This window comes from Fundulus heteroclitus, chromosome 18, assembly GCF_011125445.2.
Source record: "Fundulus heteroclitus isolate FHET01 chromosome 18, MU-UCD_Fhet_4.1, whole genome shotgun sequence".
Taxonomy (NCBI): domain Eukaryota; kingdom Metazoa; phylum Chordata; class Actinopteri; order Cyprinodontiformes; family Fundulidae; genus Fundulus; species Fundulus heteroclitus.
The window spans coordinates 34,862,559-34,879,970 of NC_046378.1; the positions used below are offsets into that span (position 1 = coordinate 34,862,559).

At 37.1% G+C, this 17,412-nt stretch overlaps 1 protein-coding gene across 5 annotated transcripts in view; it reads left to right on the plus strand.

Moving 5' to 3' along the window:
- nectin1b (nectin cell adhesion molecule 1b) overlaps positions 1 to 16,915 on the plus strand; it is a 263,771-nt gene extending 246,856 nt beyond the window's left edge. For 2 of the 5 annotated variants that reach the window (XM_021319367.2, XM_012868272.3), the window contains one exon: positions 16,597 to 16,915. In XM_021319367.2, the coding sequence (XP_021175042.2) occupies positions 16,597 to 16,836 (240 nt within the window). In that variant the 3' untranslated portion in view covers positions 16,837 to 16,915. Of the gene's footprint in view, positions 1 to 12,209; positions 16,540 to 16,596 lie in introns of those variants that run through there. The other 3 variants (XM_021319369.2, XM_036149602.1, XM_021319368.2) reach the window with 3 other exon arrangements.
- Positions 16,916 to 17,412: the final 497 nt, after the last annotated feature.

The following is a 17,412-nucleotide window of genomic DNA, read 5'->3' on the forward strand; positions in this document are numbered from 1 at the left end:
CCTACCTACCCTGCAGGTGTAATCATCGGACAAAATCTTTTGAATCCCTGGTTTTTAAAAAGTTGCTTCATTAATTTAGATTGTTTTAATTTAGATACGTATGTGGAGTAATGAGTGTTTGAGACAAGGCATCATGCTTGGTTCCTGGGAAAGAGAAAATATTTTATCAACATTTTGTGGAAAGCTAATACCTCTGTCACATTATGGCGTATCTGCTATCCATTTCCAATAAAAAGGAAAACATGCTGCTCTCGGTAAAAGTTGCCCCAGCTGCGCTTTTCTACATATTTACTCTGTAGCAAACACAGGTTGATCACTAAAGTACACTAGGCAGCCATATATATTTTACACATGTTGGAACATTATACAGCACAATTGCCCTAGCTCTCAAATGCTACTGTCTCCAGAGGAGGCCCAATAATATAATTATTTGATCTCAAGCATTACTTTGAAATGATATGTTTTTGCTGATTGAAATGCTCTCAAACGGACCATGAAACCAAAGGGGTGACCAACTTTTGGAATAATTCAGCTAGTAAATGTCTGACCACTTAGGCACAATTTAAGTGCTTCGCAATTTCTTTCCCAGTGCAAATATGAATATAAAACGTATAAATACCACAAACAGTAATAATACGGCAAAAGTGAAGTACCCCATCCTGACAGAGATGAACACTTTGATTTCTACACCCATAATCCCAAAACACATGCACTGTTCAAATGGGGCATTATTTTTAATTAAAATGCCAGGATTCATGACAAAATAGAAAACAATATCTTAGTGGTTTTAAAAATTCTTTTTGTTTTCACAAAAGTTTTTTTTTTCTTTCAAATCACAAATTCATTGTTTCAACAAAGTATAATCTAGTTTGTATGTCTGTCTAGTAGTCCTTATTGAGGTGTGGCTCACATGTTGTTTTGGTCATAGTGCTAACAAAAAGAATCTCAGCAGTACAGTGTAAAATCGCCCTGTTTAGATCCAATGAGTCCATTTATTGCAGATTTTCAAGTTGAGATTAGCAAATCTGTCCCAATTTATAGGAAAAAAATGGCCCTTTGGTGTTGCTCAAATTGGAAACCCCAAAGTGGACGCTAACAGTAGCATAGTGAGCAGTTAATGACCGTCACGGTAATCTCAAAGTGCTTACAGATCATTCTTACCTTGTCGGTCGCTATTTGCATTTGATTTTACTGTGCAGCTAATATGCCGCTACACAGACAAATGAGCGGACTGTCATCACGACCGGACAACACAAGAACTACTTTCTTATTTCAAAGTCCACAGCAAAGATTCACTGGAGGCAGGTTACTGTTTTGTGCTTTTGATTAAAGATCATCTTCGTTTAACATGTACTTTGAAACCGTCCTCGTTTGTGTAAATACCAGAGGTCTCCTTCAGAGAATAACTTTATTCTGTTCTCCTTATTGGGAAGAGCATGAAAAGAAACCTTAAAAAAAGAAGAGGTAGAGTAGAGGAAAATCACCCAAACTAGAGGATATCAGCAGCTTGCCAAAGATACTGTTTGTATTTTTAAATATGACCCACATTATTAGGTCACACTATTAAATTGATTTTTTTTGTACAAAACTGCATTATCCGTACATATAAAGCACATGAGAACAAAAAAAAAAAAAAATCACATATCTGAGACAAGGAGGTTGACAAGTTAAGTTTTGGCTGGTGACTTAAACATAATCAGTGAAATGAGATCAGCAACGTCTTAATTATGTATTTCCCTTGCATCCTTTTACTGTGACAGCATTATTACATTATCAGATATAAAAACTTATTTGAGCTTTATTTCCCCCAAGGTTAAGTTATCTACTTAATGTACTGGTATTTAAAATTGCTTTAAGGTGAACCAGATTTCATTTAGATTAACCCTCAGTATTAAATGTATGCATTTAGTTCTTCGTTTTTGTGTGTTGCTTTTGTGCAAAATGGGACAGAAATCCAAACGCTTTTACCTCTGATCTGACTGGAAGGTAAATATATTGTACATTAATTACAGATTGACTTTTGGGGGCTAAAAAATTCACTCCTTGCCTTTAGGACTTTAGGAATTTGTAAATGTCGTATTCACTGGTCCTTCACCTTCGAGTTTGGTGGAAGTCTTGCTGAGGGCCTGAGGAAGTTCTGGTCTGAGTCTGTAGTCGTTTGGATGAGTAGTTTTCTTATTTTAGCAAAGTTGTCTTGTCGTGCTTTCACCTTAACCGACTAGTCATATGTGAGACATGTAGGGAACATGTAGGAAAACCACAAGAGACGACCAGAAATTCAACCAAACACTGCAGCTGCAGTGGCTACTCGGGTATAAAAATAAAACATGATGCTCGTGTTGCAGTGAGGAATAAAAGACATGGTTACATTCCTCGGTTAATAACAGTCCTGGTCTCTTGGGTCAATTCACACATTTGTGTTTATCAGCAGAATCACATAGAAACACACTGGTATACTGGTGTACCTCCCAAGGATTTTTTTTCCCCACAGAAAAAGCTGATTTTTGGTTTCTGTAACTCTCTAACAGAAAATAATTGCCTTTGTTATTGGTTTTTGGAGGGATGTCTTTATGATTTGTTTACAGAAGATAAACTGACAGCAACCCATAAAGGTTGTCATACCAAAAGCTTATGTAACTTGGCTGTTTTATTTTATCATGGAATAATTGGAAAGTCCTTTTTGGAGACGTGTGAATCAGCTGTCATTGTCTGTTCTTTGTCTGAAAGCGGAATACCTGCCCTGCTGCAGGATGTGTCTCCTCTTTCCTTGCAAACTGTTGTTTCACAAATTCAACATTTACTCATTTGCTCGACTGAAACATTAGACGGCATCTGTGTAAAGTAATATCATGTTGGACAAGTAAAGCTATGATCGTCTTTTTATAATTGTCCATATTTTGGAGATTCTTAACATCATTAGACATTAATATTAGGTACAAGACTTAATACAAAACAAATATGATACATTTATGCAGGAAATTCATCTCATATTAAATATCCCTGTAAATCAAACCAATTAAGCTTCTCTTTTCAGTTATTGATGAATTAGATAGTGACATGAAATTACTGCGTCCAAATCTTTTTAGTAATTTTATGGTTCTGACAAACAGTTAGGGGGAAAGCGTTGCTCATTTGTATCAAAGCCTTAACTAAGACATATGTTGGTGTTATCTCACATATTTGTTTGTTTGTTTTTTTTCTTTTTTGTGTTACAGTATCTGAGTTTATGACCATGGTCCACTTCTGGTTTCAATAGATGAACAGATATTTGCATTTTTGATAAACTTCACATGTAAATCTGAATTTTGATCCAGCATCTTGATGGAAATGGAATAAAAAATATAACCTTGACTTATAATATCAGTTTAATTATATATATATATAAAAAAACTATAGGTAATTGGAATGAGATCAATTTGCTAGTCTAAACCAAGCAGGCGAGTATACTTTTAAAAGGTCTCCAGGCTTAATAAGTAAAACTATGCCTCAAACAGTATAACAATGGTAAAACACAAGGATGTGTTAGGTATTAAATTGGAGTACCTTTTAGTCCTCAGGAAGATGTAACATGCAGACACAGCTCATACATTTTCAGGTTAGATTTGTTTGTCTAACCAAAGTTAAGGTGTACTTGTCTCAGTTTTAAGCATTACAATTTCTTACCTGAACACTGAAACATGCTTGTGTTACAAATAGGGGAGCAGTAGAATAATTTGTTAACTTTTAAAGTACTTGAGTTATTAACTAAAAAGACATCAAGTGCGGTAATTAACATCAGACCACAATCAATCCTGATCATTTACCAAGTACTGTTTTAAGTCCTTGACTGTAGCTTTGGAACGGTGCATTAAAACTTGAATTTATTTTTTTTCTCTTTTCTTTTCTTTTTTTTAAATAAATGAGAACTAATTAAATGTATCTCCAGTGAATATTTCAGTGAATTATTAAGTACAGATCATTTTACAGACAAGGATTTCCTGCATGAGGAGCTCAGTGAGAGAATACACAGGGAATATTTTCCACTGTCCACTCTGCCAACACTTTTCATGTCTGAAATTACCCCACTTATAAGCATAAGTCTAACCTTGTACTGGTTTGCTCTTAAAGTTCAACGAAACCTTTGAACATTTCACTCAAAGATCTACTTTGCATTTAACATCCCCATCAAGAGATTCGATGCATGTTGAGATGGGCCAATAACCTAAATCAGCAAAACGGCTGGGCTCACTGCCCACAGTTTGATGTAGTAACATATATATCTGCTCGGGAACTGCCTGAGGTGAAGAAGACTGCGGATATAAAAAATGCATAGCTGAAAATAAAAACTACCTTAAAACTCCCACTGGCTTGCGTAGGCTTTAAACAGCATAAAAACACAAAAACACCCATTTGCTAACCTCTGTTGTATGTTTGGAATCACAAAGCAGCAATAAAGGTTGAATCAATCCTTTATTGAAGCGACTGGCTGAGTGTCATCAGTACCAGGCAATATGTTTAACTTTAAACAGTACTTGGATGTAGTGCTGGCGATATGACCAAAGATTAATGTATGATTAATTTATCATGATTTATTTAACTTCATTTAAATCCATTCCTCAATATGATAATGTTTAATTCTCTATTTCAGCTACAAACAAGTGTGACCCCGTCCCTGCTTTCGACAGCAGGGCAAAAGGAACTACTCTGATTTAGTTTTTCTTTCATATAATCCAACAAAAAAACACAATTACTCACCTCTATATCAGTGTAGCAAAAGTAGAGCCCTTGTTCGCGCTGTCTCCACTTCTTTAACCACCTTATAAAAGTGTTTTCACTACTTCACAATAAGGCTTCCCTTATAGTCAGTAATAAATAATGTATAGATATGTTTTTGGATTAATTTGCAAGCACTTTATAATTCAGTTATTGTCATGAAGCTCAGAGACAGGAGGACCCAGAATTCGACCAGACAAAGAGGTTTTGAGATCAAGCAGGATTTAATGATGAGATTAAGGCAAAACAGAGGTCCAAATCCTAATCCAAAAATTATACAAACAATGGCAGTCCATAAAACTCATACTGGGAGGTGGCAAACTTAAATGATCCAGAAGTAGACAGTACAGGAAAAAATGTGGAACTTAAACTCACCGGAGACTTGACATGGAAAGACACAACTGACATGACTAGAATTGATGATGAACTGGCAGGGAAGTGGCAGAGGAGGGAGGCTTAAAAAGGCAGGAGGACAAAGGAGAGAGAGTGAGCCAATTAACCAGAAACAGGTGGATGTAATCAGAGGGGGGAAAGAGGCTGCAGGAGGAAACAAGCTGACAGAAAACACGTGGAAAGGAACAGACACTAGACCAACCCTAGAACATAAATAACCATGAAGAACGAACCTAAGATAGAAGATAAACTAAGACTACACAGAGCACCGAAGGGAGATCAGAACTAAATACAAAGACCGGATAAATTAAAACAGTACAGAAGCTGAAGAATCTAAAACCAGACAGAACAGAAACAAAACCTGAGGTGGAAGACAAGAATAGCTGATCAAATGATAAACATAAATCAAAACAAAACCCAAATCATGACATTTATAAGAGTTTATTATGCACTTTTTGTGTCCTTTCTGGCAATGCGGAATTAAGAATTGGTGTCTAGATGCCAAAAGAGCCCAACAGATTTTACTTTCACAAGTGGAGCCTTACTGCTTTCACCATAGTGCCCCGCTTGATTAATATATGAAAAAAGCTTTATTGGATTTTATTCTGGGACTATTTCATGTTCAATAGACACTTAAACAGGAATGTAACAGAGGCAAAAAAAAGAGAGAAACAGATGAGACAAAATGCTAAAAGAAAGAAAAGGTGAAAGAGAAAGAGGAGAGAAAAGAGAGAGAGCAATATAACATCCTCTGAGTCTGCTTCTACACTTGCAGAAAGAGATATAAAAAGACCAGCAAAACCAGCCGATAAAATATTACAGATACAAACAACCAACACCTTGATAGCATCACTGAAGAATATACAGTATTAATTAATACAAAATATATAAAGTGACAGCTGAAGCTAATAATAGGGGTTTCCTGTATAGAAGTAATCTGTAAGTACCTGAATCCAAGCACCTGTAGATGTTTGTGAGAGTGCACTTGTGTATGTAAGGGTTATCCATGACAAAAATGCTCAGTAGTGGTTGTGAGGAGCCAAAGACCCGACCCCCAGGGCACAGAGGCAGATGCCTGGGGAACCAGAACCCCAGATGCTGAAGGGACCCCCAGAGTAAAGGTGCCCAAGAGGGACAAACAAAGGGAAAACTGCCTCCCCCATCTGAGGGTAGAGCAGAGACGGGCCCCAGGAAACCCCCCAGCAGCCACAACGCCGAAGCCCCTGGGAGCCGGAGCTGGCTGGATCCGTGGGCTACGCCGGAACAGAATCCAGCCATTGGCTCAGAGAGCCAAGGCCCAGGGCGCCCCGTTACAGTGTTTATTATGCACTAATTAAGAATGAGCAAGAGACAAAACCAACCGGTTTGTTGCCAAATAGCGAGCCAAATCTGTTCAACTATATATTCCCTTTAGAGTGTCTTATATGAAACATTTTAGACTGAGTTACTACCTTTTCAGCACAAACCGGTCAGTTTGTCTCTTGGTTGCCCATAATGAATACATATTAAATGCTTACGAATGGGTTATAAAGTCTTTACAGATTAATTAATAACATGTCTACAAATAATTTATTAGCCATCTATAGGGGAGCCTTATTGTAAAGTGGTACCATTCTTCCGCTGTTAAAACTAGCGCACCAACTATCACCATTGCTTTCCCACGTCGGCAATGTTTATTCACTTTGAACTCACGTTTAATCGCGACGGGTTTTACTAGATTTCACGTCTGACATCTGAATGTTCCTGAGTGAAATTTGTTTGTGTGTGGTCTGCTGTGCTTGTCGCTTTACCGAACACCACACACTTGCACGATCAAACCGGTCTGTTAATCGTCATTTGTGGCGTGTTGCTGGTTTTTGAAAATCAGCCAACAACTTTAAAATCCTGCCATGTGAACAAAGCATGACCCTGTTATCAGAGGAGTTCTTAGAACAGAAGCCTGCACTCTTTAGTCACAATGACCCTTTACTGTTGAGGTTTAAAATAAATGCTGCACAATGTGACTGTGATATTTGTTAATTAATCAATATTTAAGGCTACAGAACTCATATAATGAGTGTATAGAGCAGCAAGAAGAGATTAGAATTAAAAAAAAACATTCTTGACTGACAACTACAACTGCACCTCACCACCCGTTTGGGTTACCCACAAACTGTTAGCAGTTTTGTGTTTAGCTCATTGTGGGTAACTTCACTACAATACTGTAGCTTTCAAAACGTTAATCAGCAGTTAGTTTCCAATAAAACAAAAAGTAGTTTGGCTTTAGAAAATAATTACCATGTTCACCTGCTAACTTAAACACAGCTTAACCTCCATTGATGAGCGTTGTATCAAAAAGGCTCCCTACACCCCTTGTTCAGTGTCTAATTAGCAGCCACTCATCCATCAACATGTTCTCATTAGAAAAGTATCTTTAGAAAAATATACTTTTAGAGCTGTAGGAGTGACAGGTTTCTACATGCTGTGGTGACAGACATCATCAATCACACGTGTGGAGGTTCCTGTTCAGAAGGTGTGACTAAAAAGGCTCTTCTGTGTCCAAACAGTGCATTTTAATATTACTTATCTGTTTTAAGCGACGATGAAAAGGTATATTTTACTGATTTTAATACTATATTGGCAACAATCTGTAAGTTTTGACATTCAGGTTATCACTGTGATAAAGTAACTACCAACAGCCAATTAATGTTTGGAACTTGGTATTAAAATTTAATTAATTCACGAAAATTTAATATGAGGTTAAAGAAGGCTTGTGCCATCTGGTTTCATCAAACAATTTTGATGCATTAAGCAGAGTTGGAAAAGAAGAAAAGAATCCTGCCAAATGCTTTACAGATTAAAAAAAGAGGAGAACTAAGCATGGGGAAAAACAGAGGAATTACTGTTTTTATTTTTTGAGATGGGAGCACATAAAGAAAAAAAACCTCGGGAAATGAATGGCTAAAATTTGAAAAGAACAACAGATGAAATAGGAAATCAGTTTAATTTATTTTAACCTTTTTCATCTGGTTATCCTTTTTTGTACATAACAATTTAATCATCTTTTGGTCTTTTATAAGTGATTTTCCTGATGTTTGTATTTTTGGTTATCCTAGAGTTCTTCTTGTTTTATTAGTTTCCTGCTTTACTCAGTGCCTTCGTCTGAAACTCTCTCTCTCAGCTGTTTGTCATCAGCTCATTACTCACCTGTGCAGCATTTCACTAATCAAGCTCACCTACATAAATACTCCTTGGTTACTTCTCCCTCAGATGTTCACATCCTCTCTTCACTCTGCTTCTGTGTTTGTTCTATAATTAAACCCCATAATTCTCCATGCACTTATTATCCTCTGAGCACCACCATATGTGACTGAATGCTTCTTTTTTTTTTCAGATATGACTTTTTAGGTCCAAGGGAAGATGCTACGCATACCCGATCCAGTTTAGGAAGGGGATTTTGGTGGCAAAAACTTTAGGATGTAGAATTATGGGGAGAACTGATTAGCTTTTAGGGGTTTAATAAATCCTGGTGGGTACCTTTTAATCCCACTTGCAGAACGAAGGACTGACTTTGTGTCCAACCGCGATAAGAGAGCTTAGTTTCACCAATAATCTGAATCTGATCCAGAGCGGTTTTCGATTTTTCTGTGCCACTGCCCTAAAAAAATAAAAAAAATGGGAATATAGTGTCAAGTCTTTTGCATGCTCAATGAGCCTTACCTCAAAACTATCAAAGAATTGACGAATGTGGGGGGGAAACTACATGTCTGAGTTAAACAAATAGATTTGACTTCTATTTCAGGTTTTAGTTTTCTATTTTGGTTATAAAGTGTACTGCTATCATTTTGCTGCAACGCTCACATAACCAAATTATACTTCTTTCATTTCACGGAGCCGGTAATCTGAACATATTTCTAGTTTAACTTAAACCTGCATCCACTGAAAAACATTTTTTTTTAAATGTCATCCCAGTAGGAAGAGATAAAGTTGTCTCATTCATGTTACTAGTTTGACATTTTAAGAAAAATAGTTGTATTTGATTTAGCCAAAAACTGGATTGATTCATGGTGTTTGTGCCTTCGTTGTAAACATGTGCCGTAATCATAGACGGACCGGTTCAGAAGAAAATTCACAAAATCTGTCTCCAAGTGATGTCAGCATACTACATGGAAAGCAGTGCATGAGTAGCACCTTTTTATTTATGCTTCCTGCTTTCTATATTTTAAAATCATTTCCTCACAGCCTGAGCTCCATACAGAGGTTCTCAAATATGTATTTTTATTTCCTTGTGCTTCACTGCTCATTTATTTGTTGGTTCCTTTTCAGAACATGTAGTCTAATAAACACAAAAAGCATACTAATGTGAAGTATATGTGAACTGGTTTAATATTACTGGAGCAGTAACTGGCAGTAAAAAGATGTAGGTATTGTATAAAATAAGAAATAAAATACATAAGGCTTTAAGCACAAAAAATGAAGGGAAGAATTAAATTCCACTAAACGCTTCTATTATGGCCTCATTATGCAGCCATTTTCCTTTTTCTACCTCAACAATAGCAATCGCTTCCTTATGTCATTTAAGTCGTGCAGTGAAAGTTTATTATTATAAAATATAAAAAAAGCATACATTTTTGAACAGTGGTGATTCCTTGACAGACCGAAATCACCTCACTCAGTGTTGCTTCTGTTACCCACCCTCCCTAAAAAAAACAAAAAAAACAAAATAAGCACTATATTTCAAAATAGACAGGGAGGCAAACCAGGCTCGTAGATCCCGAATGATGAATCTTTAAAGGATCAATAAGAAAAATCTCATTATTTTAGATAGAAAACTGAAAAATAGGTATCTAAAGTTTTCTGTTTAGATGGACTATGGTAAAAGGTCACGCAACACACTCTGTGTTGTTCTCCAGTCTCTTGTTTACATAGCCGGGCCGGCCGTGTGTGCATGTGAACAGCTGCCACTCAGGCCGTAGCCCCTCCCTGCCCATAAAGTGCCACCACAGGAGCAGTGGTGCATAGCACAAGATGGCGGAGGGGCTCGCCCACCAGATCAAAATGTTCACTTGCTAACAGCATTATAAACTTAGGAGTTAATTACTTCTTCACCAGGCATGTTCCTTTGAAGGGCAATGCTGTTTTGCTGTGAATTTATCCTTTGCAAATATACACAACTAGGCAACGAGTAAGAAAGGGGAAGGGAAATGGGTGGCAGGTGGCACCAGGCAGTACACATCTTGTTTTGGTCCACAGACAGTACTCAAGCCCCACCTAGTGGTGAAAAATCAGTTATCGCTCCTGTAATGGAGCAACGATCAGTGCAAAGTTCAAGGTTGCAGCATTGAAAAGTATTGACATGTGACTTGAATTAAGTGGTAAAAACCTGCTATTTGTTGAGTATACAGTACTGTGTGCTGTAACTATAGACATCCCAGTTGTGATCAACCACTCTTTCGGACACACCACAGCGCTCAGGTCCAATCCTCATCGGCCCTGCAAGAGTAAACGCAGCATCCTGGCTCAATGGTTTCTAGGACAGCAAAGTGCATTACACATCTGCTATCAAATCGAGCTGCTCTGGTTCCGACTCTCTGGCTAGTTTAAGATCAGTGTCAAAACCCTTGTTTGGTAGAAAAGGCGAACAGCCGCATGTCTTGAACGGCTTTCCTCGGAGAAAGAAAAGAGCATCTGTTCAGCAGCTGGAGACGTGCACACCCCATCCACAACACTAGTGTGTGTGACCTTTCTCTTGGCACACCCCCAGTGTCAGGGCAAGGGAATTATTAGATATGGAAATAGAAACATGTGACAGTAATTTCTTCTATTCTGACGCAGTAGCACGGCACAAGTTTTACACCGTTCAACCTAATACAGATGCAGCATATATTTAATGGGAGAGCATCATAAATACTACACTTAAGTCATATAGCAAGACTTGTTGTTTAGCAAAATGATCTCCGTTTAGATCCACATAATGCAAGCTTGTAGAGCCAACGACTTATGTGGAAAAGTAAGAAACGGTGGGAATGCAGTCAAATTGTGGAGAAATTGTTACTTATTTGGCTTGTGAAAATGTTCCAGGTCGTTTTAGAAATGTTGAAGACATTAAACTCCTACGTTGACATAAAGGTTGTTTTTAATTATCATATGCGCAGTTTTTCTTTAATGAGATTTGTTTAGATTTGGCACAAACACTTATAGGCTATATATGGAAAGAATGATGATTTGTAGCTTTGTTCAAAGGTCGCATTCCTTCATATTGTTTTCTTTTGAAACTATTCTTAGAACTATAAGAAATATTATGGCCCCAAAAACCTGTCTTAAAAAAGTTGAATGTTGTGGTTTGTTTCTAAATCTTCAGGGTAGAGACTGAGGTGCATTTAAAGTTAATTACGCAAGATTTGCCAAATACATCTTTGAGCCAAACTTTTGTCTAATATGTAGGTTTAAACCCCAAATGTCTTCAAGGAAACCTATAGAATGGCAAACCTGGTTCACAGACTGTTGCTTTTAATTTTGCCTGAAATCACAAAGGACATCTCAGCAAGCAGAAGCATTAATAACCTGACAAAGAAGATAATTTACTTAGGCAAGTTGAGTGGTCCTTGATAGTGACCCGAAACAAATAAGCTTTTTAGACTTCAGTCAGTCTCTCCAGCGGTTGTGTCAGGAGCAGTTTACGTGTATGTCTCCTGCTGCGCTAACACCAGCTCACCTTCCGAAAAGCTAACTGCTCCCCTTTTTGTCTTCCTCAGATCCAGTCTGCTGATGTCCCCATCTCTCTCTCATGTTGTCATTTCATATCCCAAATCCATCTTTTTTTGGATTTTGTCTTTAAATGCATTTATAACAAAACCTGTATGAATTTAACCAAGCATCCAAAGCTGTTATTGGGTAGTTTGCTCATTCCTTTGCTTATCCATTCCTTTATATTTTTCCCAAATCTTGCCCCATCAAACATACATTTCTGTAATTTCTTATGCTTTGTTTAAAGAATGCAATCATTTGTCAGAAGGATAAAGATTGTTTCTTGTTTGTTTTTTTTTGTTTGTTTTTTGTTCCATTGCCTCACAAAACATTCTCAGAGTTGGGATCATCGTATTCGTAGATGTAGAGATGATTGAAGAAGACTTGTGAGTTTCATTTCACACTCGTGCTCACCCTGTTCTATTTTTTTGCATGGCCACTCTTCACCATTGCCAAATATCCTGAAATCATTCCTATCATTCTGCTTTTACCTCTCCCGACTACTTTTGGGTCAAGAATTAATGCGGGATACCATAATGTGTAGTCTAAAGTTTTGTTTCTGAGTTTTCTGTATTTTTTTCATGGAAATCAGCTGTGGGGCAATTACAGGCACCCCTGTTGTCAAAACTTTTTCAAAGTCTGTTGGCAGCGGGACTACCTTTGGTCTTCTACAACAGCTGAATAGAGTTGGAGCATTCAGAGAGCGGTGTCTTTGATTAATCCTTTTTGCACAATCTTACGTCATTATCTAGCATCCTGGCTCATCTATTTGTTCTCTTCAGTTCACCTCACAAGTCTTTGGTCTGGGGACTGAGTTTACAGAAAAAAATAAAAATAAAACGGGGGGAAAAGGTTGTATTTATTTATTGTTTTTGGTCATTTCTGGTTAATATATTATTTTTTTATTTTTTTATTTACTTTTTTTCAAAAATTTTATAATACCATGACTCTAACAAGGTTCTCAGGGCCTTTGGAAGAGAAATGGGCCCAAAGCATCATAGGTCCACCACACTTGACAATAGGCATATTATATTTTAAAGGAACAATAAGTAATAATGAAACAGTGTTTCAAACCAGAACGCATACACCTGCCACTGACAACAGCCATTTCATCAACGGTCCTTTGCTGCTGTGAAACCTTATTGAATATTTACTTACCCACGATGGGTATATTATGTATTCTGTTCTATTTCTGGTCCGCCTCTCTTACAGGCTTCTACGTCTGCAGACTGCTGTTATTGCCAACATAAAATACCAAATGCTGGGCTCTGTTTGGGAACCCTGGGAACTCTCACATGATTGGGTCAGGAACCAGGAAGTAACATGAGTTACACGCTGAACCGAAATAGTTCGGCACCATACCTTTATATTTGAAAGGAGAAACACGTGACTAAGACATTGTTGATGGAGAGGACCAATTGTTTATAGGGAATGTTATTTCCATCCTGGGTGACAAGTGAAAGTGATTGCAGTGAGCTTTACCACCCTGCTCATAGGGTGTTGGTAAGATAGGTATCGTCATTCACTGTCTTTTGGCCGGTGGCTTTAGAAATGGACTTCTGTGTTGTGTATGATACACAAAGTCCTGGATTACTAATTAGAAGTTTCAAGAAACTCTGATCAACTTTTAAATGTAAATTATAAATAAAACAAATGTTTTTAGAATATTGAACTAATAGGGATTACTAGGAGGCCAATAAATTTGGTACAAAGTTTGTCTTGATTTTGATCATTTCTCCTGTTGAATAAATGTAGTTAAATGACAGGCTGGATTATTCGGTGTGAGATGATGATACTGCAATAAACATTAAATATATTTGACGTGTTTTTATATATATTTACTACATGTAGCAACAAATATGGCCTTCAGTGGAATTCTATCTTATCTAACAATAGAAAAACATATTTAAGAGTATATTCTGCGGTTGTGCTGATGCAATTGGAATCTGCAGGTTTTAATTTTTTATTTTTTGGAAGAATGGGAGAGGGACATTCCTGACTTGTGCAAAACTGTCACCGTCTTTCTCAGCGTTGTTTGTGCTCCTTTGGACTTTCCTATTGTGTGCTCAACCATTCAATAAGAGCTGTCAGATAAAACCTTTTTGCTGGCAAAGAGACACTTCTACTTGCAGTATATCATGATCACAAGCAGGAAGAATATATTTCTATCAAAGGATAGATGTTGTACAAGCATCCTACCCGCAGACGGTAAAAAAGCACCACATTGAAACCTTCACACATGGAGATGTTTGTCTGTAAACTCTGTAATTATAGTCCAAAGCCTTACTTTATGTAATTGTGTTAATGCTATTGTGAGTCAGCGGGCTGAAAAATTTGTTAGTGAAAACAAAATATAAAAAAATGAATAAAAAATAAAAAATCGGAGGAGCAAATGGCATTCCTGATGTCAACAAAGTATTTTGTTTTGACTCTCCTCCTACTTAACACGTTGTTATAAAACTGAATCTAATAAAGGCATTGGTATTGTTCACTTAATGCCTGTTCACCCATGTGTAGATTATTTGTTACCTTTCAAAAAAAAGTAAAAAAAGTATGGAACATCTGGGGGAAAAAATATCTGACAACACTGCACAAGTAGAATATAATTAGAGCTAGTTTACAAAATGTAAAATAAACATCAAACCTCAGGGATTTTGTGCAAATAAATAAGTCGACTTATGTTGCTCTCTAAGTTGCAACTGGGGGTTAGTCTTAGTTTAAAGAATATCATCTCCAAAATGATTTCCTTTGATGCCACAGTGTATTCCGCTGTGTGAAAACTTCTAATTTTTGGGGTTTAGACGCAATGGATTTGGACTATATTGGATCTGAAAAGAAACACTGTGCAACACCACATTTTTTTCTAAATGTGCAGGGAAGGAATAATATTAAATTGAAGTGTGAATCTCAGCAGGATTAAGTTGTTGTTATAATTTAGGTCCTTATTTGTTATTTATAAATAATTTGATTTATGAACTGTTACAAAAAAAAAAATCTAATATCCCCAAAGTAACACTGTCAGGTTTGATTTCAGCACTGTTGAGGCGTTTATATGGTTCCATTCTAGGTAACTAATTCAATTGAGTTTTAAATACCAAATCTATCTGAAGTTGATCGTTTCAAAACTTACTAAGACAACAATTGGATCGAATATTCGTCTACTGTTTTCAACACTGTAACATTTGACCACAAACAATACGTCTCTGTGAGCAAAAACGGACTGAGTCATCAACGAGCAACATGGCTGATGCCTACCACGCATCTTCGACTTGACTCCAAAAACAATCAGAAGTATAAATGAATAAAAGTCATTATTACCATCCCTTGAAAAAAATGTCAAACAACCAAGCTTGGCAAAGTTTTTTTTTAACATTTTTAGAAAGGACTTTTCTGCTGCTTCATTCGGAACCTGGGCTTTCCTAGGCAGAATCAGTGAATTTGACTCATTGAGTGTCATTTAAACTTTGGGAGTTCAGTGTCAGGAGGTCAAGAGTTTTAGTTTCCATTGAAACACTTTTGGATATGATATAGAAAACCCTTTTTTTTAGCATTCTATTTTAACTACTAATTTTTCCCACCTCAGAGTTATATTCGAAAGTGGTGACTCTTCTTTGCACAGTCTACACCAAACATTTATATAACACCAAAACATTTAACACTCTTGAATTTGGTTTGTCTCAGGGGGCTGTAGCATTTATGCTTTACTGAGTCTCTCTCCTTGATTACGACCTTCTACACATGTTGTGCCTGCTGATGCATGTTTTCGCCTCTTGTCTGTATCCCAAACTTTCTTATTCTATTTTCCACCCCTGCAAGGTCTTTCTATCTGAAATATCTTTATAGAGAAGTGTGGGTTCTGATTGGGATTTTGGAAATAAGATTGGCTTTATCTTTGAGTGCACTGATGGATGATATAGTTTGAGACGATTAAGGTTATTATTATTTTTTTGCAGTCTCATGTATTGTCTTAGCTAGTTTGCTATATTCCAAATAATGCATTTCATTTAATTATTCAGGGGAATCTCTGAAGCAAATTATGATTAGTGATATGAAGCAGGCTTATGCACATGATCACAATTTCACAGCAACTCAGAGTTAGGACATGCATGTATGCACGTTCATGGGTCAAAGATGATATGTACTACTCAGATATAATTTGGCGGAATATGTTGAGTTGTACTTAGGAATTATAGGTCAGGGTACCCGCTGGGATATTAAAAAAGATAGCACAGACTGCCACAGATTTCCTTAATAACATGTATAATTACAAATGTAAGAAATGACTAAAAATTGTAAATTTCATAAACAAATCAAAGGCCATGTAAAGGAGTCCTGATTGAACCTTTTTTGCCTCTATTGAACTCCCTTGACTTGCTTTAAAAAGCATTTTTACTCTCTAGAAATTTGCTTTGCCATTTGTATCTGCAGTTTTTTTCTTTATTCGTAAACAATAGGCCCTTAATTGCAAACAGTTTGGGGCCAATTATACACATATGTCACATTTCTGCCACATCTGGTGCTGTAGTAAGCTCCTCCAATAATATTTATTTATTCATTGAATAATAAAACCAAATATGTATATTTCACACAGTTCCCACTGACTTTGTTAGCAAATTGGTTGATGAAACCAATCTCTGCTGTTAAGACAGAGTTACTCCATTAAAAAAAAAGAAATGTATGATGATTAGAGGCTACGTTTCTTAATCGTTTATCTCCTGTTTGCAGGAAACTGGGAAGCAACCAGAAGAGCTGTTGAACCCGGCTGAATTCATGAGCTACCAACGAGCCTGCAACCCGGAACAAGTCCCCGAGTCTCAGTCTGCTCCAACCTACCCTCCTGTTACTTTCTTGCCTCAGCATCCTTACGCTCAGCACCCAACCAACGAGCCAATGTATTCCAACACAAGCTTTCCCGCCCATGCCCCTCGAGCTGCATTTTCTTTCCCCAAGGAGCAATCTGTGTGACCATCCTATATAACTCTTTCTCTTGGCAAGAGGTAACTTGTTAGTCTAACAAATGCTTCTTAAAAACAAAGAAAAAAAAGCTCTGTTAAAGAGACGTACATTTATCCCCAACTCTGCGTTTATTACCTAAACTTAAAATAGTTGTGGGCTCTCCTCTCCCTTTTATCGACTTATCCTTCTATCCTTCTCTTGTGTTTTGTGTGCTGCTTGCTTCACAGAAGCCGTAGGACATCAGTCACCTCGTGATTTTAGCATACTTGCCACCGAATGCCTGCCTCCACCACTTGAGCCTTCACCCCTTATATGTGCCCACACATCCTGTTTGCTTTTGACCCCCCATCCACCCCCCAACCTTCCCCAACCACCCACCCACCTACCTTTAAATACAGTGCCTTGAGAAAGTTTTCATTCCCTTTTGAACTTTTTCACATTTTTTCCACCCTGCAACCATAATAACAACAATAATAATTTTGGGGGAATTTTATATGATCGATCCACACAACATTTTGCAATTGTGATGTGGAAGGAAAATAAAACAGTTTTATTTCTTTTTTTAAAAAAATGGACAAAACGGAA